The 24,668-nt window shown below is 38.6% G+C and overlaps 1 protein-coding gene across 1 annotated transcript in view; it reads right to left on the reverse strand.

Annotated features, from left to right (window-relative positions):
- The window catches only part of LOC133880766 (DNA-directed RNA polymerase V subunit 1), a 31,165-nt gene extending 6,901 nt beyond the window's left edge, over positions 1-24,264 (reverse strand). Inside the window, exons 1-14 of the mRNA XM_062319765.1 lie at positions 24,084-24,264; positions 21,816-22,057; positions 21,419-21,526; positions 20,861-20,987; positions 20,613-20,728; positions 19,901-19,954; positions 11,895-12,062; positions 9,717-9,875; positions 7,710-9,602; positions 7,415-7,590; positions 5,703-5,778; positions 5,495-5,619; positions 2,203-2,360; positions 983-1,257 (exon numbers count right to left, since the gene is read on the reverse strand). Of these exons, the coding sequence (XP_062175749.1) occupies positions 983-1,257; positions 2,203-2,360; positions 5,495-5,619; positions 5,703-5,778; positions 7,415-7,590; positions 7,710-9,602; positions 9,717-9,875; positions 11,895-12,062; positions 19,901-19,954; positions 20,613-20,728; positions 20,861-20,987; positions 21,419-21,499 (3,408 nt within the window). The 5' untranslated portion in view covers positions 21,500-21,526; positions 21,816-22,057; positions 24,084-24,264. The remainder of the gene's footprint in view (positions 1-982; positions 1,258-2,202; positions 2,361-5,494; positions 5,620-5,702; positions 5,779-7,414; positions 7,591-7,709; positions 9,603-9,716; positions 9,876-11,894; positions 12,063-19,900; positions 19,955-20,612; positions 20,729-20,860; positions 20,988-21,418; positions 21,527-21,815; positions 22,058-24,083) is intronic.
- Between the last annotated feature and the right edge of the window lie 404 nt (positions 24,265-24,668).

Consider the following 24,668-nt stretch of genomic DNA (forward strand, 5'->3'; position numbering starts at 1 on the left):
GGGACAGAATTTTAAACCACCCTAAGCACTTGACGGGACAGAATTTTAATGCACTGATTTGGAGGAACAAAAACTGCAGTGCTTACCCTTACGAGAAAGGCAACAATGATGCCTAAGAAGCAAGGATACCTTAAAACATTAGGGTATCTCTATCTGATACATATGGATACAACGGACTACATTTATACACATCCAAAAACTTAAAAATTAATTTTATCTCAGATATGGCTCAGATACACTACAGGTAAGGTTTTACGCTCAACAGGAGGAAAAGAAGGGACCCACCTTTTAATTTTTTAGTTGCCCAAAAAAAAAAAACAGTTCTTTGGTTTGGTTATTGGTTGCAGTTAAAAGCAGGTCAGCTAGTGATTGGTTGCAAGAACAGTTGTTTGGCATGTGACTTACATTGGCACAGTTAGCTATCTTTTTCTCTTTAGTTTTTCCCTCTCTCTGTTTTGGCCAAGGGTATGCACACTGCTGCAAGCCTATTGTTTGTTGCAACGATAATAAGAAAAAATAAATAAATAAAAATTCTTTCATAGCTTCAAAATAAGAAATATTTGTTTTTATATGCATATATACATACATACATGTGTGTATGTGTGTATATCATGCCTTTAGTGTTTGTTATTCATCTTCGAAAAAGACAACTTTAGGGTGGGTTGTTGTTCCTCTTGTATACTTTTCATGTAAGAGGGCTTCGCCTTTTTTTTTAATAAGTTATTATTATTAATTAATATATCCATGCCATATCACATCCTAAGTTTCTATGAATTGATGTTCACCATGCCCTTTCATGTTGTATCAGTATCCATATCAGTGCTTCCTCAGTAGATACAGCAAATTATGCACCTCAATAATAGCCAGCATTCTATTTCAAACTGGGTATAAAAGTACCCTCATCTAAAGGAAACGCAGAATGTTCAGCTGTGTGCATAGAGGGAGCCAGAAGAACATACAATGAGAGATATGTCCATGATACCTGAACTGCTTGATCAAAAGCACAAGAAACCCCTAGCATTTCCTGAAGTTGCTTAATTGCATATGGTATGGAACGTCTGGTGTCAATTAAATGAAGTACAGGAAGACAAGAGTCTAAGACAATCCTCCAAGCATCGCCACTTTGCTTCACAACAGATTTCTCCAGAACAATGTCCAGAGCCAATTCACCGTTCCGAGACTCGCAAGGGTTTCTTATCCAAGTTGTCGTATCCGGATTAACCCATATTATGTTTGCCAAGCAAATCCGAGGATCACCTGCGCATTGAAGAGGAATTGTGCATCTCATTTCATATTCTAGATACTTTGACATTCTCAACATATCAAAAGATACATAATATACGACCGCCAAAGTACACAATCACATCATTTCTGAGAAAGACTGGAAAAGATAATACTTAGACGAGACCTAATTTTCAATGTGTAAATCATTATGCAAGTTGGAATACAGGGAAACTTCATTAGGTGTGAAAGAAATAAGGAACTCCGGACCAGGTTAGTGCACAAACAATTTGTCAATATTTGAGACTTTAAGGTCACATTTTTAAGCTTTCCTTCTCAAAAAATTGCTCCACACAAATCATTTCTTTCTTTCAAAAGTTCAAAAAAGCTACATATACTCTATCTGAAAGGATCAATGTCATAAGCAGGAGGCTCTTAAGAAAAGAAACACACAAAAAAAAAAAAAGAGGACAGAAAAATAAAAGCAGAAAAGGTATAAAACTACCAATATGGTAAAAAGAAAACAGAAAACCCTTCAAAAGATTTTTTTGATAAGTAGAAAACCCTTCAAAAGATTATGGGCTTAATGGAGCTTAGTCACCCTCAAAAGTCTCTAAAGTGCTAGAACCCCTTCTACTTATGCAGTATGCCACCTGGTAAGCAAAATCCAACGAACCTAGGGCCAAACATATGGGCCAACATTTTTCACATGAGGATTAAATAGACGTTCAAGAAAAATGAATAAAGCAGTATTAAATAAGACATATAGCCAAGGGCAGAGAATTGGGAGTAAAATAAGACATACACAAATGAAATGCACCATAGCCCAACAACAACCACTTTTGAAGTAAAATCACTGACCATATCTAATCCACATACACAGATAGTAGAAACAAGAAAACTCTAGAATAAATATCTTGAAACAAAAAATAAATAAAAATAATAATAATAAAAAATAAAAAAAGCTATGGTTAATTATACCTTTAACGATTGTTTCAAGAAGAACTGGGCAAATAATGTCAGAAAGGATATGTGATGTTTTCTCCAAATGACTATCACTTGCATCTTGCCAAAAGAACATCAAGCATGGCATACCAGAGCTTTTCTGTTGACAAGATTGCTGGAAAGAGCAACATTCACTGCCAATAAAGACACCAAAAAGGTAACTTTTCACTTTCAAAGCTTCGGTGTTGTGCCAAACAGCAGTAAAAATGTGGAGTAAGAAGGTAGTAAAATCACACACACAAGGGAGAAAAATTTAACCCAACATTTCATTAATTTATACCATGTAAGGCCATCTCCAGCAGTTGGAGTTAAAATAGCTACTCAAAAAGTACAAATCTCTACTTTAACCACTGACTATCTTAAAAACACTCCAACAATAATCTTTATTCCACTCTTCATTTTCTTAAAATATTGTTTTTTAATCTTTTTCTTTATTTTTCATTTTTTTTTTCACTTCTCCCTCTCACTCTCCAGTCTCCCCCAACCCCCAACCCCGACCCATCTCCCCAACCCCAACCCCAACCCGCCGCCGCAGCCGATGGGACCCCCAACTGGACTCCAACACAGACAACGCCAACAATACTCATAACGGTGACGATTCGGGCAGCGGAGCGCGGAAGAGGAAGTCGCGGTGGGCCGATGACGAGCCGAAGCTGTCAACGTCTCTGCCACTTCAGCTCCCCGATTTCATGAAGGAACTCACCGGAGGTATTGAATTCGATCCCGAAATCCAAGCTCTGAATAGTAGGCTTTTAGAGATTAGTCGGATGTTATCGTCCAGGTTACCTCTTGACGATAGAGCAGAAGGGGCTCGGTCCCTCGGCTTGCAAGCCACCGGCAGATTATTGGCAGCCGAAGCTTCAGAAGAAGCTTTACATACCGATGAACGAGTACCCAGGTTATAATTTCATCGGTTTGATTATTGGGCCGAGAGGGAATACCCAAAAGAGGATGGAGAGGGAGACCGGTTCCAGAATTGTGATTTGGGGGAAAGGGTTGGTGAAGAGGATGGAGAGGGAGACTGGTTCCAAGATTGTGATTTGGAGGAAAGGGTCGGTGAAGAGGATGGAGAGGGAGACCGGTTCCAAGACTGTGATTTGGGGGAAACGGTCGGTGAAGGAGGGTAGGTTGCAACAGAAGAGGGATCGGAGAAAGAGAGAGGGAGAGAGAAAAAATTAATAAAAAAAGTCTAAACACAAGAACAGTAAATAGCCAATGTTGGCTATTTACTGTTCATGTGTTTAGAAAAATGGTTAAAGTAACCATTCTGTTGGAGAAGAAAAAAAAAGCAAAAAAAGTCAACTATGACTTTTTGGTTAAAATAGAGCTTCTGCTGGAGATGGCCTAAACAACTGAATGCTAAAGCCAATATTAGAATCGAGAGAGATAGCTTGCTTAGAGAGACTTTGAATCTTCATTAAGACCAGTTTCATGATCTTTTGAATTTTTTGACCAAGTAATGCAGAGGCAGACACTTCTTGGCTAAAAGGGGAGCCTCTTTTAAAGATTCAAACAAGGAGTGATCTGCCTACACAAGTAACCTGCAATTTGTAGTTTATGGTGTATATAACCATATCCTTATATCTTTCAATCCTATTAAATTCAAATATCATCTTCCTATACTTATGATCTTTCCTATTCCTTAATAAGGTGATTGGAAGAAATTAAAAATATGATGCCAAACCCATCAAAAGAAATGGAAATGTTTAAGATAAATCCAAGTTTCCATGGCATCACACTTCCAATTCAAGTCTAGAATGATAATTGTCTTCAATTTTTCTCTACCAGGAAAAAAGGTTCTAAGGCAAAAATGATACACCACTCAAAATAACATTGTCCAATAGTGACACAGCATACATCTCATAGAAAAATGGCTCCAGTAGTAGCATTAACAAACAGCACACCAATTTATTTTTTTAATATGAAACCGGTAAAAGGGTTTCCAAGGCAAAAATAATACATCAGTCAAATAGCATTGACCAATAGCTCCAGGGTGTAGCATCAACAAAAAGCACACCACGTTATGAAGGACATAGTAGCTTATCATAAAATATAAAAATAAGAAACAAAAGCATAGCGATAAAGGCAACACAAATAACTCTGAGACAGGCAATACAAATAACTCTGAGACAGGCAATACAAATAACTCTGAGACAACTAAGAGAATAATTTTTTTTCTTTCTTTTTGATAAGTACTAAGAGAAGAAAAATCAATGATGGATGCAAAATGAAGACTATCATACAACAATCTACGACTGATGTTTGAGAGAATAATATGAACATAAACACCGAAGAAGATTAAAAATATGTGAAAAGTCCTTCTAGAGTGCGCCATAGATGATGCATTCATAACCTCATGCTGATAAAGGGGAAAAAAGCTTACAAATGAAGGTCATGATATAATCACACAAGTGATCTTGGGAGATGATTATATGCATCCGCACAATAACTAGCGCAGATAAAACAAAGCTAATTCCAAAATTTTGAGTGGAAAAATGACAAAGGAAAAAAAGATAATTCCGACAAAAAAGTAAAAGGAAGAAGATAGTCTTCTCTTTATAGAGAACCATTCAACTGAAGAATTTAATAACAGGTACATATCTCAACCAAAAACAAACGGACAAGTACAGTAGTGCAAAGGACATCAAAAAAGAACAAAAAAGTGCGACTCAAGGAGACACCTCAAAATTCTGAATACTACTAATTAAACCTTAGTGAAAGCATAGTGGTAAAGTTGGAAGTCCCCAATAATTTTTTTTGATAAGTGGAAGTCACCTATAAATTAAAACATGATGAAGTCTGGATTTGAAGAAATAAGGTCCATTTGTTGTGTGGTATTCAAACTAAGACTGGGAATAAAAATCAGAAGTGTACAATAGGTATGAAAACTCCTTCAGACAATAACTGAAAGCCTAACGCTCCAGAGCTCAAGAGTGCTTCCATGGTTATCTGGAGACTAGCGTAAGCAATTTATAAAGCCTTAATCATGATAAATCATAACTAACAGAATTCATCATGATTCTTCTGCTGTTGTAGGAAGATCCAACAATGATGGTGGACAACAGATCATAAAGGTAACAACAGAGTAGCTCCAAGGGGCTATAATATTATGAAATGTTTGCACTACTTTCATATTACGGCAATGTATAAATAAATTTTTTTAAAAAAAATATACTGAGAAATGATTGCACTATTTCAGTTCTTTTATCAAAAAAAGTAAAACTGAGCAACTTATTTATCAGGCAATTAGAAGTTAAACTGAACAAACCTGACAGACAAAACCATTCTTTTAAAAACATGACCAAGTTTCTTCTTCTTCCGGAAAGAATTAACAGTCTCTTGGCACTTATGAAGAACCTCATGCATACTAGTGTTCATCTCTTTCAATAGTATCTGTTTAATAACGCTTCAGTTACTCACAAAAGGATATAATCATTGTCAGCAAGCAATAGCAACTACATCAGTAAAATACCAACCTCGTTTAGATGAACATGACCAACCAGGCCTGCATCAATTTCAGAACTTTCTGACACAGTTTGTTGTTCTTTATATCTGCACGTAAGAAATATAGCTTAAAACTTTGCATATTACATCAAGCACATAATTACACAATCATTTCACAATTACAGAGTAAGCTGAACAGAAAAGAAGGGGGGGGGGGGGGGGGGGGAGTAAAAGAAAATAGAATGAGTACGACAAATTATTGTTTTATTAGTAAATCAATTTCATTAAAAGTGCATAAAGGCACAATCTTAATACATAGAAAGTATACAAGAGAAACACTCTGTTAAGAAGGAAAAAAAAATTAACAAAAATATGCATGGTAGGAGGAGATATTATTGGCCCATCCGCTTGTGTTGTATGCTGGTAACAAGAGAGCATCATATTCACGTAGAAAAGAGAAAAGGCGTATAACATAACATGGGATCTGTCATTGACGGGATAATCAACTAGCAATTCCTCCTTCTATGTTCTCCCAGACATTCAACTGCAAAGACAATTTGCAAGCAAAGCACTCCATCTCACATCTTTTTTTTATATAAGTAATAAATTGGTCTTATTAAAAGTGTAAAGCGTCCCTCGGTACACCAGAAGTATACAAGAGAAAGCACCTAACTAAAAAGCGAAAAACAAGCAAAAAAATCACCAAAACTAAGCGACAAAAGGGTCACAAAAGCCACCGTCCAAAGATACAAAGTATGAAAAAAAAAAGAAGTAAAATATCCTCCAAGGACCTCTCCAAATCCTCGAAACAACTATTATTTCTTTCCTTCCAAACACACCAAAGAAGGCATATCGGCACCATCTTCCAAATTGCAGCACTCCTCGGCCTTCCAGACATCCACCAACAAGCAAACAAGTCAAAGAGTCTCCTAGGCATAAACCAAGACAAACCAAAATGAATAAAGAGAGCACTCCACAGAGCGTAAGCCACATCGCAATGAAGAAGAAGATGATCCACTGATTCTCCATTTCGCTTCCACATGCAAAATCTATCCACCAAAATAACATGCCTCTTCCTGAGGTTATCCATTGTAAGGATCTTACCTAGAGCCGTCGACCACGCAAAAAAAGCCACCCGCGAAGGAGCCTGAGTCCGTCACTCACTCTTCCAAGGAAAGTGACTCCCCACAAAGCAAGTCAGAGAGCTAAAGCAAGACCCGACCTTGAACAAGCCTTTTTTGGAAGAGACCCACCACAGCCTAAAAAATGTGATATCTCACATCTTTTTGAGGATGAGCATCTCTTGCAGTTTCATTTTTTTACACACTATTTGGCGACTTGCTTATACGAAGTTACACAGTCCAATAACTGACTTATAAGATACACTTATCCCAATCTCTTGTTCACGTTGAAAGTAATAAGTACGTATTTGGTACCACGCACAGACAGATAATGTTATGGTGCAAAGCAAGTTATATATATATATATATCAAACAACCAAGGCTCACAAGACTTGCAAATTTATATCATAATATAAGGTTCACTCACACAATAAGGAATGACATAAATAATCCTTGTTTCTTAGATGCAACTATAAAACGAATATATATTACACAAAAAGAACACATAGACTGATAACATAATCAACAAGGACTAGGGCATTGTGCCATACTTTTACAGGAACAGAACATGCATAAATATGTAAGAGAAGATCAAAAAGTACAGTTGAAGGGGAAAAACATACTCAATTAGAAACTCAACAGCAGTATCTTTAAGGCTGACTTTCTTCAATTGATTCTTCACTAAATATGCTGCTTTTTCTCGGCAATATTTTCTCCCACAATCACATTCGTTCAAAAATAATATCACACGCCGGTCAATAAGTTCATTCTTGAAATTGACCTTGCAAAGCAATATTTCCTGAAGAAGACAACAAATAAAAATACAAATAAAAATGTACAATTATGAGAGATGCCTATGCATTTTCTGCAGAAGCGAAAAGATGATAATATCTACTTCATTAGCCAAAAGTTGAATACCTTCATCAGCTCCCATGAGGAATTGCTGCTTGGAGTAGAATCAAGAACTGCCTTATATGCAGGATTTGACATTGCTGTTGCGGCTAAGACGCCAACAGGTTCACCAGCAGGCAAAATATTATGGGCTTTACTTCCAGAATTTACCCCATACTCAAATTGGATTATGGAGTTGCTGTTAACGTTCCTCACTGTGCCATCATAACAAATAACAATATCTCGAAGGATGGCCATTAAGTTTTTAAATAAAGTACCAGGTTCAGACAATCCTCTCGATGAGCGAACAATTACTTCTCTCGTAGATATTGAATGAACCAGCTCCTCATATGGATCTAACCCATGAAAAAAACAGCTTTGGATTAATCCATATTCTGCGGAAGGGTAATCAACTCCCTCAGAAGAATATTTACTATGAAAAAGATAGGCCACATCTTCAACCAATGTCTTAGAGTAGAACTTTCCCTTATCAAAAAGCTGCAGGCCCAGAAAGCCAATTTGTTGAACTACTTTGTTAATAGCTGAATCACTTTTGGAGTCGACTAAATCACCCAATGCAGACGAGTTTAGAATAAAATTTGTAACTGGCACCTTCACAAGTTTGATGTGATTCTCTAATTGCAACTGCACCAGCTCATTGTATGTTGACCTTAGGTGATACAGCAAAGGAGAAATAACCTGAAAATTCTTCCGAATGTTTTGTATGACCTCACTGGATATGGAAAAATCCTCTAAGCTGACACTGAAACCTTCTGTAAATATGTGTTCCATCAACAAAGGCTGTAGAGAATTAAAAAAAATTAGAACCTCTTCAGGACCCTTCTCAAAGAAAATAGAGGTCACAATATCATTAACCACAGATGATACAACATCCCTATTGAAGTCAATTTCCAACATGTCACTTTGATGAATCAAGTGTTTCTCCCCACAGCAGTCAAAGTGAGACGGCAAAGCCGTCTGTAACATCTGCAAAGTAGTCCAAAAAGGGGCAGCAGAATGAGCCTTCAACAAAGCAGGTTGTGGCAAAGGAGATGAAGCAAACATGGCCAACTGCTGAGCTGCTGTTCTCTCTAAGAAATATGTCTTGAACATTGTCTTCAGTGACAACAATGAGTCAGTGGCCAGTTGCAAGTTCAGTTTGCCACTGTGAGAGCTAAGCAATTGTTTATCCACAGAGAAAAGTTCCAAAACTTCAGCTTTTGCAGCAAGAGACTGAGGATAGAATAAATGAATGCAGTCACCATCAAAATCAGCACTTAAGGGCCCACAAATGAGTGGGTTTATCTTCACGGTGTGATCATCATGAACATACACGGCAAGTGCTTGCAAGGAATGCTTGTGGGTTGTTGGTGGCCTATTAATAAAAACAATATCCCCATCCATAATCCGCCGATGTATTACTTGACCCGGTCGGAGAAACGTATGCCCCTTGGAACCCTCCCTCAGTGAATACCTTGATGAGCCATCTCCATATGTAAGGCACAACTTCTTATCTACCAGCTCTTGTAGATACTTAATGTTGTGCTCGTTAACCTTCTCCTCGAAGGTAATCCTCTGTGCAATCTCGAGTGGGATGCCAATCTCACTGACTTTTTGATAAGCATCCCCAGTTATCACACTTCGGGAGGAGAAGCCTGAACCCTTTCTAATGAACAACATTCTAATTTTTTCAAGCCACGCTTTTGTTGAAGAATTGTTGGGCTCTTTGCTAACTCCAAATCGTGAATCAATATCACGAGATGCTTTTGCAGTACCCCTAATTTGCAGATACTGATTAACTGTTGATTGCAAATCATTGGCTTCAACTTCATGAGATTCAAAATTCGGTGTCCCAGATCTTGAACTCCTGATGATCTCAACCTGTCTGAGAATTTTCTTGAGCATTGATGAAGAAGGGTCCTGGAATAAAACATGAAACAAATGCCAATAGTCAACCTCAAACAAGATAAATAATTAAAAAGAAAAAGAAAAAAAAGAGGTGAACTGTAAAGATTTGCTAATAATTTGACTTACTGAAGACATGACAGTAACACCATCAGAAATTTCTGGCACAGACAAGCAGTTTGGGGGGACAGGTAAGTACTGCAGGATATATCCATCTTGAGGGAAATACCCTTTCCTAGAAAGTTTTTTTCTAGTCTGTTCAGGAATTCTTTTCAGCATTTCCATGACCTATTAATTATAGTCAAGAGACAATACATGTGTCAATGCAAAAAACAGCAGAATACCACAGCATTTTGTGAAATGTCTATGATTTACATGGCATGATTTCAGTTTTCAGATCTCAAACCTCTACAAAATAAAGCATTTGACTCAGTTATTGATGATTGGATTTTTTTTTTTTTTTTTTGATAGGTAAGTGCAAATTTTATTAAAAAAACAGCGTAAGGCGCCCCTAGTACACACGGAGTATACAAGAAGCAACAGCCTCAACACTGACCCAACCCCTAAAGCTCACAACCCTCAATCTTATCCAACCGCCTATGCTCCACATCAAGTGCAGAGAGGAAGGCCACAGTTAACGGCTCTTTCCCCTTATCCCTAAACACCATCGAAGAACAAAACATAGACCACTCCAATGAAGAGATAAACTAGGGACCACCCACAGAGAGAGGAGGAGCTTGACTAGAACAACCCCCGCCTGAGACACCACGATCTACTAGAGGAAGAGAGGACGAGCTCGAATTGACAAACCCCCACCTGAGAAAGCCCATATCTTTTTGTTCTCCTAGACCCACCACCGACTTTGGCTTCCTCCCTTTGCGCTTGTACTGAATCAACGCCCATATATTTTTTCCATGTGATACTTCGAGATATTATAAATTTTTATAAGTCCAGCCAAATTATACAGCCTTCAAAATAATGGATTGAAGAAATTTTTTTTTTTTTTTTATAAGTAATTGCAACTCAATTCATTGAAAGCGCAGAGGGGCGCAACCCTTATACACGGGAAGTATACAAGAGAGCCCCTAAAAGGGACGAGAAGAGAATAGATTTAAAAATTCTACATAAGAAAAATCATTCAAGCAATGATGGGACGCTATCCAAAGATATAACATATTAAGCAAACGCTTCCATAGTTCTACCATTGATGTCTCTACATCTTCAAAGAACCGCGCATTCCGCTCCCACCAAATACAGCACAATAAATACAATGGAGCTAACCGCCAAGCTTCTTTAGCACAACCATACCCAACCGACCCACCCCAACTAGACAACAACTCCAACACCATTCGTGGCATAACCCACTCTATTCCAAATAAACTAAAAATGTAACTCCAAAGATCATGGGCGACTTCATAGTGAAGCAATAGATGATCCATAGACTCCTCATTTTTCTTACACATACAACACCACTCAATCACTACGACATGATTGAAGAAATTAGACCACGGCCACTCTTCAAACCCACAAAAACTGATCGAAGAACTAGCCAACCATGGGCAAAACATGCCATAAATTTAAGTCACCCTAATGATCTAAGAAAATATGATGGTGATATCACCAAATTGCCATGAATAGAACATATCATAGCTACGCATAAAGATACTCATACAGGTGCCAAAACCACAAACAATACCAATATTAGTACAAGCATGCAATGATAATACATTATAAGTTACAATTTAAGACAATAATTAGCTACATATTAATATGAACAAATGTGATTCAAAAACCACAACGGTACCAGTACAACACGTGTGTGTCTGTGTGTGTGTGAGTGTGTGAGGAAGGGCATGAAGCTCAAGGTAGAACAGAAAAATTGCAAAATCTTCCAGAAACGTGTTTGCGTATGAGAGAGAGAGAGAGAGAGAGAGAGAGAGAGAGAGAGAGAGAGAGAGAGAGAGAGAAGCGGGGGGGAAGGGCATGAAGCTCAAGGTAGAACAGCAAAATCACAAAATCTTCCAGAAACTTCCCCATAAATACGAACAAAGTAAAACAACAGCAGATAAGAAGTCAATTTATCTGATCCTACATATCAACTAGCCAAAAATACAGTGTCACAGCAGCAAAGATCAACAGAATAACAGGAGGAAGCAAACCTCGCAAGTAAGAAACTTCCACTTAAATACGAACAAAGTAAAACAACAGCAGGTAAGAAGTCAATTTATCTGAGCCTACATATCAACTAGCCAAAAATATATAGTGTCACAACAGCAAAGATCAACAGAATAACAGGAGGAAGCAAACCTCGCAAGGAAGCAAAGGTCGATGAAAGTCATCACCGTGGCGAAAACCATATCTTTCCAAAAAATTCCAGAAACCATCTTTCAGTCTTGCCTTTTGTGGCAACCTCAGTTCCAAGAAAGAAGCTCCATCTGTTGATTTAACCTCTTTAATAGAAACTTGTGGAGTGTCCTAAAACAAGAAAAAGAACAGAACAAAAAGAAATGGGAAAGATCATAAACCTTGTAAATTGAAATGACAGAGAAATATATAGTCAGAAAATGTTCCATATCTAAACACATAAGAACCACACCCATAAAAAATTCAACAGATCCCCTGTTTTTTTCTTTTTCTTCTTACGAAATAATTGAGATGAATGAATTTTTTACCATAAAAAGAATTGCCCTTTTTATTTTTGAGATATTTCTAAATATATGTATATATATATATTTCTTGATCAGTAATAATAATGCCGCCCATTTGAATTAGTTCAGGACAAGAAACTTGGTCCACAAGAAAGATTGTTACAAGATTAAGGAACAAAAGCAAATCCCTTTATAAACACAAAGATTGCTTTGTCAACTATTTTTTAGTATAATTCATCTTCAAAGCTTGACAATTGAGAAGCTGATAATATAAAATAATATAATAAAAGAGAAAGGCAATATAAGAAATTTATGCATAGTTTACTTTCATTATTTACAGTAATAGCTATGCTCTGCAACATAACTAAACAAAGCCCTAGGCCAAACTACATGGGATCCCACATGAAACCTCTGTAGCCACTCAAATTTAAAGCTCAGAACCATAGACAGAATCAACCACAACAATGGATATGGAAACAACATCAAGAACCCATCTATGGAGCAAAGAGTTATGATCATACATGATATGAACTACAGACCAGACTTTAAGACCACTTCTTATCCAAAACATATAAGTACATCAGCCATCCAAATCAGGGAACTTCTTCCATCACCTAAACTCCTTCATTAGGACTAATGACAATTTATTTGTGAGTTGTACACCGTGGAATTACATGATATGTTCAATTTGAACAGCCAAAGTAATGTATGACGAGAAATAGTGCAAAACTTGCTACGCATTGCCCAATAGCATGACATTTATGATTTTTTTTTCACTCACAACTTTAGTGGGATATTGCCAAGCCAAGCAATGGAGAGGATGATGGAGAGGCAGTTTTGGTAGAGGAATAAATCAGGTGGCAAGCAAAGCAGATTCCTTGTCTCTAATTTGTAATATTTAGACACAGTAATAAGAGGGAGTTCAGACGGGTGGAGAAGTCAATTTCCTAACTCAAAGTGTGCTATGTTATTGAAGCTCCATCTCTTCTTCGTTTGCTTGGTTGCATACCTATCTGGAGTTCATTGATTAATTGTCTCTTGACATATAACATCTTTTACTTTTTTGTATACTCTTTTACCATACTTCCCATACTAGGTTGGATCCCTTCTTCTTTTGGCATCTCTTTAATTAAAAAATCCCTTTTACACAAAAATAAAATAAAAAAAGAAGGAATGTGTGTTCATTTGGCATCTCTTTTACATAAAAAAATCCCACCGGCGAAGGCAGAAGCATCTAAACTGTGTTTGGAGGAGAGGAGGAAGGGGTTTTGTGGGTTCATTTTTTTGAGTCTCCAAGGTTCACCGTGGTTGATGACCACTGTTGAGGAGGCATTAAAGGCTCCAAAGAAAGACTTCGTCAAGTATTTCCAAGAGGACGTGAAAGCATTGATGGTACGAGGGGGTGATAACAAGGTCAGCCGCTACCTAGAGGTGGTAGCCTACGCTGAGGGCGGTTGAAAAGGGGCTATTTGGCTCCTTTAAGGCCGTGAAGGTTGGGGCTGGTCTCGAGTTGTGGGTGAGTTTCAGAAGATGCTCACTTTTCTCGGATCTAAGGCTCGGACATTGGTTTCTGAGGCGTCTACATCGGAGGGGATACAGAAGGGGGGTGTTTCATCAGGTCATCTAGGTGGGGTTTCTCCATCCTTTGCAGAAGTGGTTCGAGGGGAAGTTGTTTCTCACGTCAAGCTTACTGGGTTGCTGGGGTTCGGAGTTAGAGCTACGTGGGTTGGATCTGCTTCCGGAGGCGTGGTGTAGGGTGGTTGAAGACGGGAGATTGGGGATGAATTGCAATGATTTGGAGGAGCAACCGCACGGGTCGACGGTGAAGAACACGAACCCAATCTGCTTGCTTAGTAGCGACGAGGCTAGGAAGAAGCAACAGCTAAGGCCTTATCGTTCGTGGAAGAAGCTTCTTGAGCGGCTTTGGGCTATTTTGGACCCGGTTTCAGCTTTCGAGTTAAATTGTGTTGGGCTGGCCCAAACGAGGCAATCGGGCTAGGACTAAGGCCATGGTGAAGAATTTTTCTGCAGGCCTTGGGTCTTCTTCTATAGACTCTACTCCTGGGTCTTTGGACTTCTCTGCCAGTTCGGAACCCGGTTCCATTCCTGCCCAGCCTGAGTCGTCTTCGTTGGTTCTCCTGGCCGTCTCCGGGGACTCTGCAATTCAGTAGCTAGGGTCGACATCTTCGGTGGTGAGTCCTATTCTAGGTTTTCTTCCCTCCCCCTCCCCCTCAGGTTTCCAAAGATACTTTCTTTGGCCCCGACACCAATAAGTAATGTCGTCGGGTCTCTTTCTTTGGGTGCCTCTTCTTCGGCTGTTGCTTGCTCAGATTTTCAGTCCTCCGACGTGATGCCTCTACAAGTTTCTTCTTCTTCTCAGTCCTACATCACCTCCTCTCAGTCTTTTTTAGGGGCGACTGAGTTGGGAAAGAGGTTGTGCTCCTCTTCTCCTATATTGTCAAACTCTAAACCGTTCCTAAAATACTATTGGAAGGCTATGCAAGCCATAGAAGCACATATGGACGAGATTCTTCTTGCTGATTCTATGGAAGCTTTGAGGCCAACTCAAGGGCCGAGGTTTCTATCTCTGATTCCGAGTGATCCAACCAAGAAGGTAGCTGTTGTGCTTTTGCTGCAAAAAAAGGGTAAGTCTCCCTCTCCGGTGAGGGTTTTTCTTTGGCAGGGATTTCTCAACCCGAGCCCAGTTGTCACACATAAGTGTCGGTCGTGTCTGCGTCAACTCCTATTGTTAAGGAGGGTGAGTCGACTCCAGGTTCTCCGACCGCCATTAAGGGAGAAGAATTCAGGGTGAATGGTTTGACCCAATTCCAAAAGTGGCCAATAGGCCTTGGTCTGTCTGGAGAGGTGATTGCGTGGGAACAGGGTGACGAGGTATGGGATGAGGAGGATGGCAACTCTACTTACCCTTTGGGTGTTTTACCTCCCAAATTGGCTTTGGATAGGGAGTTGGACAATGATGAGGATTTGGATCCGTCATTGGCAATTTCAGAAGCCATTGAAGAGGATTTCCAACGGAGAGTTAAGGCAAAACGTCCAAAGACCAAAGGTAAGAGGGAAGTTTTGAATTTGGTAAGCTCCATCAACTATAGTGATTCTAGCACGTCCTCCCGGCATAGGAAAGGCAAGGCGCACTTGGTGTAGGGTTGGGGTCTTCCGTTGGTTTTGGGTTTTGTGGGTTATTGGGTTTTCTTTCTTGTTGTAGGCTGTTTTGGTTGTTCTTGTGTACTTAAGGGTACCTTACGCTTTTTTTAATAAAACTTTTATTACTTATCAACAAAAAGATTATCAAGATATATATTTTTTTTATAAGTAGATCATCAAGATATTTTTGGACGCCTAGATATAATGAACTATCATCAAATTGGGTGCTTTGATATAGGAATGAGAATGTACTTCATTCCGCTACACTCCTGCTCTCAATATTCAATCTCATACATCAAAGCCATAATTATCTATATCGACTAGGTCAAAGATGCTTTGCTCCAAAGAAATCAGCTAACTAAAAGTATGTAGTTGGGACAATCGAACACAATGTCAAAATTATTTAGTCAATCATCGACAAAAATTGTTCCAATTATTGCATAATTTCTTTAACCCATCTACTAACTGCTTAAAAAATTGATCAAATTCTTTGTCTTCCTTAAAAACTGTCTTCTCTATAGCTTAAGCTGTCTAAAAGGATCAATTGCCAATTCTATGATGGAGAAGACATTGAAGAGTTTGCCAGGATCTAAAGATGTTTATAAAGCTTAAAGTTAGCCCAACATAAAATGAGAGATACAATATTATAGACTTAAAAACAAAATCGATAAACCAATATACACGGGACAACACCTATTGAGAGAGAGCAAGTGAGAAAGATTTTTTTTTTATAAGTGAGAGAGAGAGAGAGATGAAACCACTAAAATAATCTTTTTTTGATAGGTAATAAAACGAAATAGTATTAAAAAACCATAAAGGTGCCCCTAAGCCTACAGGGAGTATACAAGGACACCAAAACAAAAGAAAAATAGAAAACAAATGAAAAACACCCAAAAAAACCCAAAAGACAAAGGAAAGACTACATTAAACCCCAACCTCTTGCCTCTAACCCAGCTAGAACCCACTCACCTAGCATCGAAATTGATCGAGCATTCTAGAATCTTGACCTCTCTTTTACCTTTTTTCTTAGGAGCAGAGATAGAGTGCTACCCCTCTTCAACTAAAGTTAAGAAATCCAGAAAACCCTTCTCAGACCCCTTGAAAGAAATCCCCATCGAGCGAAAACACAACCTAGCATCTTGCACTACCCTGGGGTATACAACAACCCCTCCCCCAGGATCAACCCCCTTTGAAGACTCACCCACCTCGAAGACCCAAGAAGACTGATGTTCCCTCCAAGACATACCAGGTAAAAACTAGGGAGAACACCCATACACCGAGGAGAATGGTCTCGGTGGAAACAGAACCCACTGAAAAGGGGGAAGGAACCCCTCCATGCCAAACGGATTTGACGCCAAACCTACTCCTGACGAGCACCCCATCCAGAAACCCACATCTACCGGCGACTGATAGAGCGCCGGAACAACAATTGAGGAGCAACCCACGGCTACCTGCTTTGGAACAGCGGCAGTATAAATCTCCACAACAGCAGCCGGAGAAGAGACCTTTGGAGGAGAAGAAGAAGACACCGGAAACTCAACTAACAAATAGCCCAAAGCTTTCGGTGCCAGAGAAGCATCGTCGGCCACCGAAGACGCCAGGCCTAACCACAAACCCGAACTTGAGCTCAAATCGACAAAAACAGCGTTGAAACCACCGCCCTAGTGGTCTTTTCTGAATAGGGCCTACAACCCACCCTACTAGACCCAGCTCTTAAACGCATCCGGCCCAACTAGGGTTGGCAATTTTTGACACGACCCGCGAATCCGACACGAACACGACACGAAAATTTCAGGTTTGGGTTTATAGTAATCGGGTTCGGGTCATAATCGGGTCAACCCGATTATGACACAATTATATTCGTGTCTGGCGGGTCAACCCGCGGGTTGACCAGCCAGACACGACTACAACCCGTTTGTAAAAAAAAAAAAAACTGAAACAAAGAACAAACCTAGCAGCCGCAGGCCCGCATCTTTTCTTTTCGGTTTTCCTTTTCACTTTCTTTCACTTAGTTTCACGCCTCCTCTCCTACGGTCTGAATCAGCCGTTTCAACTTTCACTGGTTTCATAATCATGCCTCCTCCGAAGCTCCGATCCCCAGACCCTGACTCCCTAAGCTATCGTCGACCCACTTGTCGTCGACGTCGATCGAGCGCTGGTTGAACCGGAACGCCCTCCTGATGGCCTCGCTGAGATGGTTGAAGAAGTTAGAAGTTGCCCGAAATCCAAGTCCAATCCGAACGGTCGCCTTCTGCATCTCCTTCCTCTGATTCGTTTTGTTGTTGTGGATCTTCTTTGATGATCTTCTTTGTGGATCTTTGAGATGGGGCGTGAGAGAGGTGGACAAAGACAGAGGAGGAGGAGCAGCAGCGTTGAGACGAGGAAGAAGACGAAGTCACAAGGCACAACGGGTTACCTGGGTCGTGTTCGGGTAACTCGTTTAACAATAGGGTCGTGTTCGGGTTTGAATATTCAACCCGATTAATAATCGGGTCGAGTTCGTGTTGAACCCGAATATGTAATCGGGTCAGTCGGGTCGACACGAACCCGACCCGCTGACCCGGATTGCCAACCCTAGGCCCAACCCAAGACAACTCTTTTTCCTGCCCATTCTCCACTTTAGCCCAATAGAGGAAACCCAGCCCAATTCAGTCCCATGCCCACAAGCTCAAACAAGCCTCTCTTCAAAAATATCAAGAAGCTTCCTGGAGCACGCCAGAAGGACCTTACCCAAAGGACCCCTCCAAAGCATAGCAATCCACCGCAGGGTCCTTACCCGGAGGACCTCTCCAAAGCGTAAGAATCCACCACCTGCCGGAAAGACTCCTGCTCCCGACCCATTGAATTGATCTTCTCCACCTCGCACCAGACCACCGCCACCATCAACCGACGAGCGCACCACCTCTGCAAACGACAAACCACCCACGACCTTGCCCACCAAGACGCCACTAGAAGATGACGACGCCACCGTGGATTCAAAAAAAGCCAACACTTTGCTCAGCTCCCTAGAAACACGACCCCAACCCCACCTGTCACAGCCTTCAGGAAACACAATCATCCCTCTTTGGCCACCCACAGCGTACACCACCACTTCCAAGAACCGGCCGGAGTTATTCCCACCTCTCCGAATAATGGTCACCTTCGAACCCTCCATGAAAGATTTAACGAAATCCTCGAAGCCAAGATTTCACAACACCTCTTCCACCAACGACAGTAACCAAGCAACGCATCGCGCGCCCAACAGAACCCACCCTGAGAAACCTTTCCTCTTTTTCGTCACCCTCAACTCAACAAACCCTTTCACCACCAAGAAGATGAAGGATTTAGCCTCGGCTCTCCATACCCTACCACACACGACAGCCCCCGAAGGGATTCGCAACAGCGCTGCCGCCACACCTCACATGGTTGATATCCAAACAGACGCAAGCTTCCCAGAACAACTAGATCTCTTTGGGGTTGCAGATTCCTCTCTTTTCTTAACACTCCTTGACAAAGAAAGAGTAGAGGAAAGGAGATGAAAGCGAACTAAGGCTGAGAGCTAGTGTGGCACGCCTACACACGCCATCGCTTGCAGAGAGAGGGAGAGAGGGAGTGAGAGAGGAAAGGGATATGATCTTATAAAAATAATCTTTCAAGATATACATAGAAAGATATAGGGTAAAGTGCATATATCAACATACTCTAAATTAAAGGCAATTACCTCTCAAACTTGTCCAAGAATTGGAACTTTGTAAGACCTACCATGAATGTGATCAAAGGTAAAATTATGGAAACTTGAATTTGACCTTTTTCTCCTTTTTTTTATTAGAACTAAAACATGTACATTGGAAATTGGATCTTCAAACATATAATGTATAAAGAGTTATGCCTAAAAGAGTTATCGATTTATTTGCTTGTTGGTGGAAGTCTGGAAGGCCAAGGAGTGCTGCGATTTGGAAGATGGTGCCTAACTGCATTTTCTGGTGTGTTTGGAAGAAAATAAATCTTAGGTGTTTCGAAGATTAGGAGAATTCTATGGAGGATATTTTAGCTTCGTTTTTTCATACGCTGTATCAGTGGACGGTGGCCTTTTTGTCACTCGTGTCGATTAGCTATTCTGATTTTCTTGTTCTAGTTAGGTGTTTTCTTTTGTATACTTCCAGTGTACTAAGGGGCGCCTTACGCTTTCAATAAATCTATTTACTTATCAAAAAAAATGTATAAAGACACATTATAATAGAAAAATTATTTACAACACATCTATTTGTACTCATCCAGTTACTTCTTTTTTCTTTTAATTCAAAGAGAGAGACAGTTAAGGAAAACATATGCTGAGACGAGATATCAATTTGGCGACATAAAAAATTAATTGAAATAAGCTAAGCACAACATTTTGCACACCCAATAACATGCACATCCAATAACAAGGAAACTATAATTTGATTCATCTAATACTTTTTTTGATAAGTGATTCATCTAATACTTTTTTCTAAGTAATCGAAATTTGATTCATTTTATACTTACCTCACAACATGAAGATAGCAATCTTTCCGCTAAACCGTCAGTCTTGACTGGAAACTGAATGGTAGTAAGATCAAGCATATAAATCACAAGCTCAGAAACTGTAAAATTTCAAATATCAAGTGCACCACAACTGGCTCGCAAAGTAAAAAGGAATTGAAAAAGAAAGAACCACACTAACAGACCAACTTTTTATCAATTAGTTCTTGAAAAGAAAAATAACAAACAAAAGAGTCGTGGGTTCCAAGTCAATGGTCCATTGAAATATATTCAAAATCGATCATGCAGCATCAAGGTTCAAGATTTCTTTTGCAATGTTTTGACAAAACTAGGCACAAACTTTGTGTTGTACAACCTACATGAACAGAGAAGATACAAAAGAAATACAATGAAGAAGATATTGTACAAAATGATGAAATAAAAACAATAATGTAGTAACTTATCAAAACATAATAGTACAATTACAGAAATGAGAGACTTTTGAGGGGAAAAAAAGCTATTAATAAGCAAGGATTCTGATATAAACCACTTCATTTCTTAGCAGAAAGTGAAAATAGAAACAAGGAGTGCCTCTATCTTTCCTCAATATACAGAGAGGAACAATTAAGAGAACAAGTAAAACTAAAATTTTGGTGAAGTCTCTTCTCTGCATACAGAAGCATGACATAAAAAGGATCCTTAATAAAGTAGGAGGAAATACTTGATCAGGTCATACCTTGTTAGTTTTCAATTTCAAGCACTTCAAGCACAATAAGCTCAACATCTTTTTTAAATCGCTAACATGGCTGGGATGATATATTGGAATTGGTAATTCAATATATCCGAAATGTCCTGAAACGAACAAAACTTTGCTCTTTATAACATATACAAAAGAATGATTATCTGCATGTCATATATTTGAACACTTAACCATATCCGCTAATTTGTATACGAGATAACAAGCGGAGATGAACACTTACGCACCTTCACATTTCCCTTGTTCAGAAGTTCCACAAGATTCACATTTACCAAATTCAAGGGGCAGGCCGAGAAAGGGATTTGCAAGTTGAGTTACATGGGTAATGGGGCACTCACTGATGGATGCCGTACACTACGAAAAACAATGTAAAAACAAATTAATTAAACCATTTACTAGTGATTTGGTAAAAGGTTCAAGGCTTGAATTCGTACCATTATAATAATAGAGTGACTTGTGAATTAGGCAGGCAATAATTTTTTTTTTTTTTTTTGTGACCATTAGGCAGGCAATACATAGAGTACCTTTACTCAGTTGGAGGTGACTTTCTAGTTTGGCTTGGCATAGTCAATAATGAATTACCAATTATCAGCAATACTTCATATATTAGATAACTAGTTATCATTCTCAATTGAATGTTCAAAGTAAGCTCTACAGCAACTACCTCCAAACAAAATAGAAAAAAACTACCTTCATTTTTTATCAAGAGATTACCATCAACTGAATGCCAAGAAGATATCTCATACAAAGACAAATATCAAATATCAAATATCATTTCTACTTACAATTTCATGACGAGTAGCTAAAGCAAATCTGATCCCAACAATCTCCCCATCTAAAATGGTTGAAGAGACATTTTCCTCCATCTCTTTTACAGAAAACCTTAAAAAGTACTGCAAAGGAAATCCTAATTAAGTGCCAACAATATAGGATAATATATAAGTACTCAACAGTGTCAAAAAGCTTAACAAAAAAGGAGCTCCCTTACTAAATTAAAATTTTTGGCATTAAATACGCAAAACAAGATTACATAAAAAGATGAAAAAGGAGATAGGGCTGCCTTATAGGCTCTGCATGAACCAGAAGCAATGAAATTCACCTAACCCACATGAGCCAGAAGTTTACCCTAGTCATCAATTTGCTGTACAACCACATATCAAAATAATAAGGGAGCAGGTATACCTCTCTGTGTATTTGTGCTCAAGCATGCACACTTCTGCTTGTATGTGAGTGCGAGAGAGAGAGAGAGAGAGAGAGAGAGCTTCAATTAATCATTTTGAAGGAGCTCAACAGACATGTATAAGTAGCAAAAACAAAGCACGCGACCATCAGTAACAATCAATTCATTGTTAAAGTTGTTTTCTGATCCACCTAAACCAGCTTGACAAGCAAAAGTTCAACACTTGCATAAGGTATTACAGGATCTGCAAAATCAACCCAAGTTTGGCGAGCAAATGTCAATCATCATTAAGTGTGATTAAGAAGGTAAACAAAATGAGGTGACAAATGGAAAATAAACAAGAGTACAGCAAAAGAGAAAGAAGCTGTAATCTTCCTGGAACTTTCAGAGATGTTGCCAGTATAGATTTAAGCAGTTCTCATTTAGCTCAAGCTGTCAGTAATTTCCACCTTACTGGAGGACCATTTTAGCAGATGAAAATAATATGATACTTATATGCAGTGAAACCATGATTATGTAAAAACGAAATGCCTGATATTACAGATCCACATTCTGCAGTTTTCAGTAACTGTGGAGCATATAAAACTGAGAAGATAATTTGAGAAAATGGTGCAAAAGGAAAAGAAATTTGCCCCTTTTTATATGCACTAAAACAGTAATTATGTAAAAAAATGAATATTATATTACAGCTAAAAAAAATCTTTTTCTCGCAAAAAAAATTAGTACAGCAAGTTACAGTACTCTAAATTTTGTAGTTTTATAATATTTAGGATTAAACAAAACTGAGAAGATAATTTGAGAAAAAAATATTGGAAGGAAAAGAAATTTGGATCTAATTATCCATAATGATTTGGATTCAATGTCACAAACGATTCATCTCAACAAGTAGTTGCACTTTTAAAACAAGAAGCTAGCTGACTTATGATGCCCAGCTGTAGTGAAAATTATAATTCTGAGGAAAATAAACAAAAACTTTGAAACTTATAACTTATAATATGGTTTCCAAAAGTAAAAAAACTAGGCTTAACTAATCCATTTGGTTTTATTAAACTCAAAAGTGAGGACAGTTCATCTCATGGGTCCCAAAACAATGGAATATCATATATTAAAAGAAATACCCTCTGTTGGTTGATGACAAATGGGAGAAATAAAGCAAAAGATAGAATAGAACGACATACAATAAGATATTGTGTTTCCTGGTATGTATTAATTTCAAAATTAAGACTTTGTTTCCAAATGTCCCAAATGTTGATAAATCTAGATCTCATAAATCCCATTTCTTTGCTTTTCATGGTGCAAGTAAACAACAAGTCATTTTTTCTTTTTCTTTTTTATCCATTTGCCACTGAGCATATAAATTTCCAATATCTCAATAAGCAACATATTCTGATTAGAAGTACAAAATAAGCCCAAGAAGAGAAAACGAAAAAAAAAAAACTACTTATTATAGCAAAACCAACATGCATACATGCAAAAACCAAGATTATTATATAGCCGCCCAAAAAAAAGAGCAAAAAATAAAAAAGACTTTTGCAAATGCACTTTTACAAGTAAAGCCCAAGTTCCAGTATATATGCCAAGAAAAATGTCGGAAAACATTTCAGCATAACTTAACAGAATAAATAAATTATTAATAAACAATAAGAGAATAAACTGAGTCAATGTAAAGGCTTGGTTTGGCTTCTGAGAAAATAGAGGAAAATACCTTTCTTCTAATTTTTAAGTAAAAAGAAAAACCTATAAACCACAACTAAAAAAGAGAAAGGGAGAAAGAAAGAAAAATCACCACTTTCCTTTCCCTCCTCTTTCGCAGCAGCCAAACACATCAAAACGTAAGATGCATGGAAGGAAGAGCAACATTACCTAAACCCCAGCCAAATAAAAAAAAACCATCAACAAAACCCTAAATGCAAACAAACAATAAAAGGACAACAACGCAATGTCTTTAGCTTGGCAGTCAAAGAAAGTGACGAACTTCTGTTTGGTTTCCGAGAAACCCAAAGAAAACCAAAAAAAGAGAGAACATAAACCACCCAAGGTCTGAACTTTTCCAATCCCCAAGAAACAGCAATTCAGACAAACACAGCTGAGAAAAAAAAATGCACCAATTTTTCTACTTTGCACTTTTCTTCCTAAGATCAAAACCAACCCAAAAACACAATGCCCCCAATTTTCCTCGTTCTCACTTTATTTCCCTCACATTCTCAGCAACCAAACACAGGAAAACAAAACAAAACAAAACAAAACAAAAGGGGAACAGAAAAACTTACCACAGATTCTCACTCCCACTGCCCTTCGAATTGGTGGGTTCTAGCCCAAAACCCTAAATCAAACCCCTAAAGCTAAAAGAAAGAGCACTGAAAAGAAAGAGAGTGAAACCTCAGACGCTGAGACAGAGAGCTGAAGAGAGTGAGAATCAAGAAATGTATTTTATGTTGTGAGAAAAACAAAATGGTGGTATCGTGTAACGTGTACTAATATAAAGTTATATAAACTAATAACATTGACATTTACTTTTTAAAAAAATTAACAACAACAACAACGATATTAATTTATTATTCATTTTAATTAAAAATTTATTTTGGCTCCCAGAGAGTTTTTTTTTTAAGAGTCTTCCCTGGGTGGTGTTTCCCCCATTGCCCTCTTAGGCTGGGAAAGGTCTTTTGTTCTTTCCTGGCTAGTGCCAGTGGAGTGTTTGTTTTCCTCCAGCCATTAGGTTTTTTGAGTTTTTGTTCCCCCGGGTTAAATTCGGTAGTAGTTGTTGTTTCCCGACAGAAGTCTAAAACGAGATTTGGGTTGGGAAGCGACTCTTTGGTGTGTTTTTTTTCGGCGGAGTTTCTGACATGTTTTTCTTT

This window comes from Alnus glutinosa, chromosome 10 (assembly GCF_958979055.1).
Source record: "Alnus glutinosa chromosome 10, dhAlnGlut1.1, whole genome shotgun sequence".
NCBI classification, from domain to species: domain Eukaryota; kingdom Viridiplantae; phylum Streptophyta; class Magnoliopsida; order Fagales; family Betulaceae; genus Alnus; species Alnus glutinosa.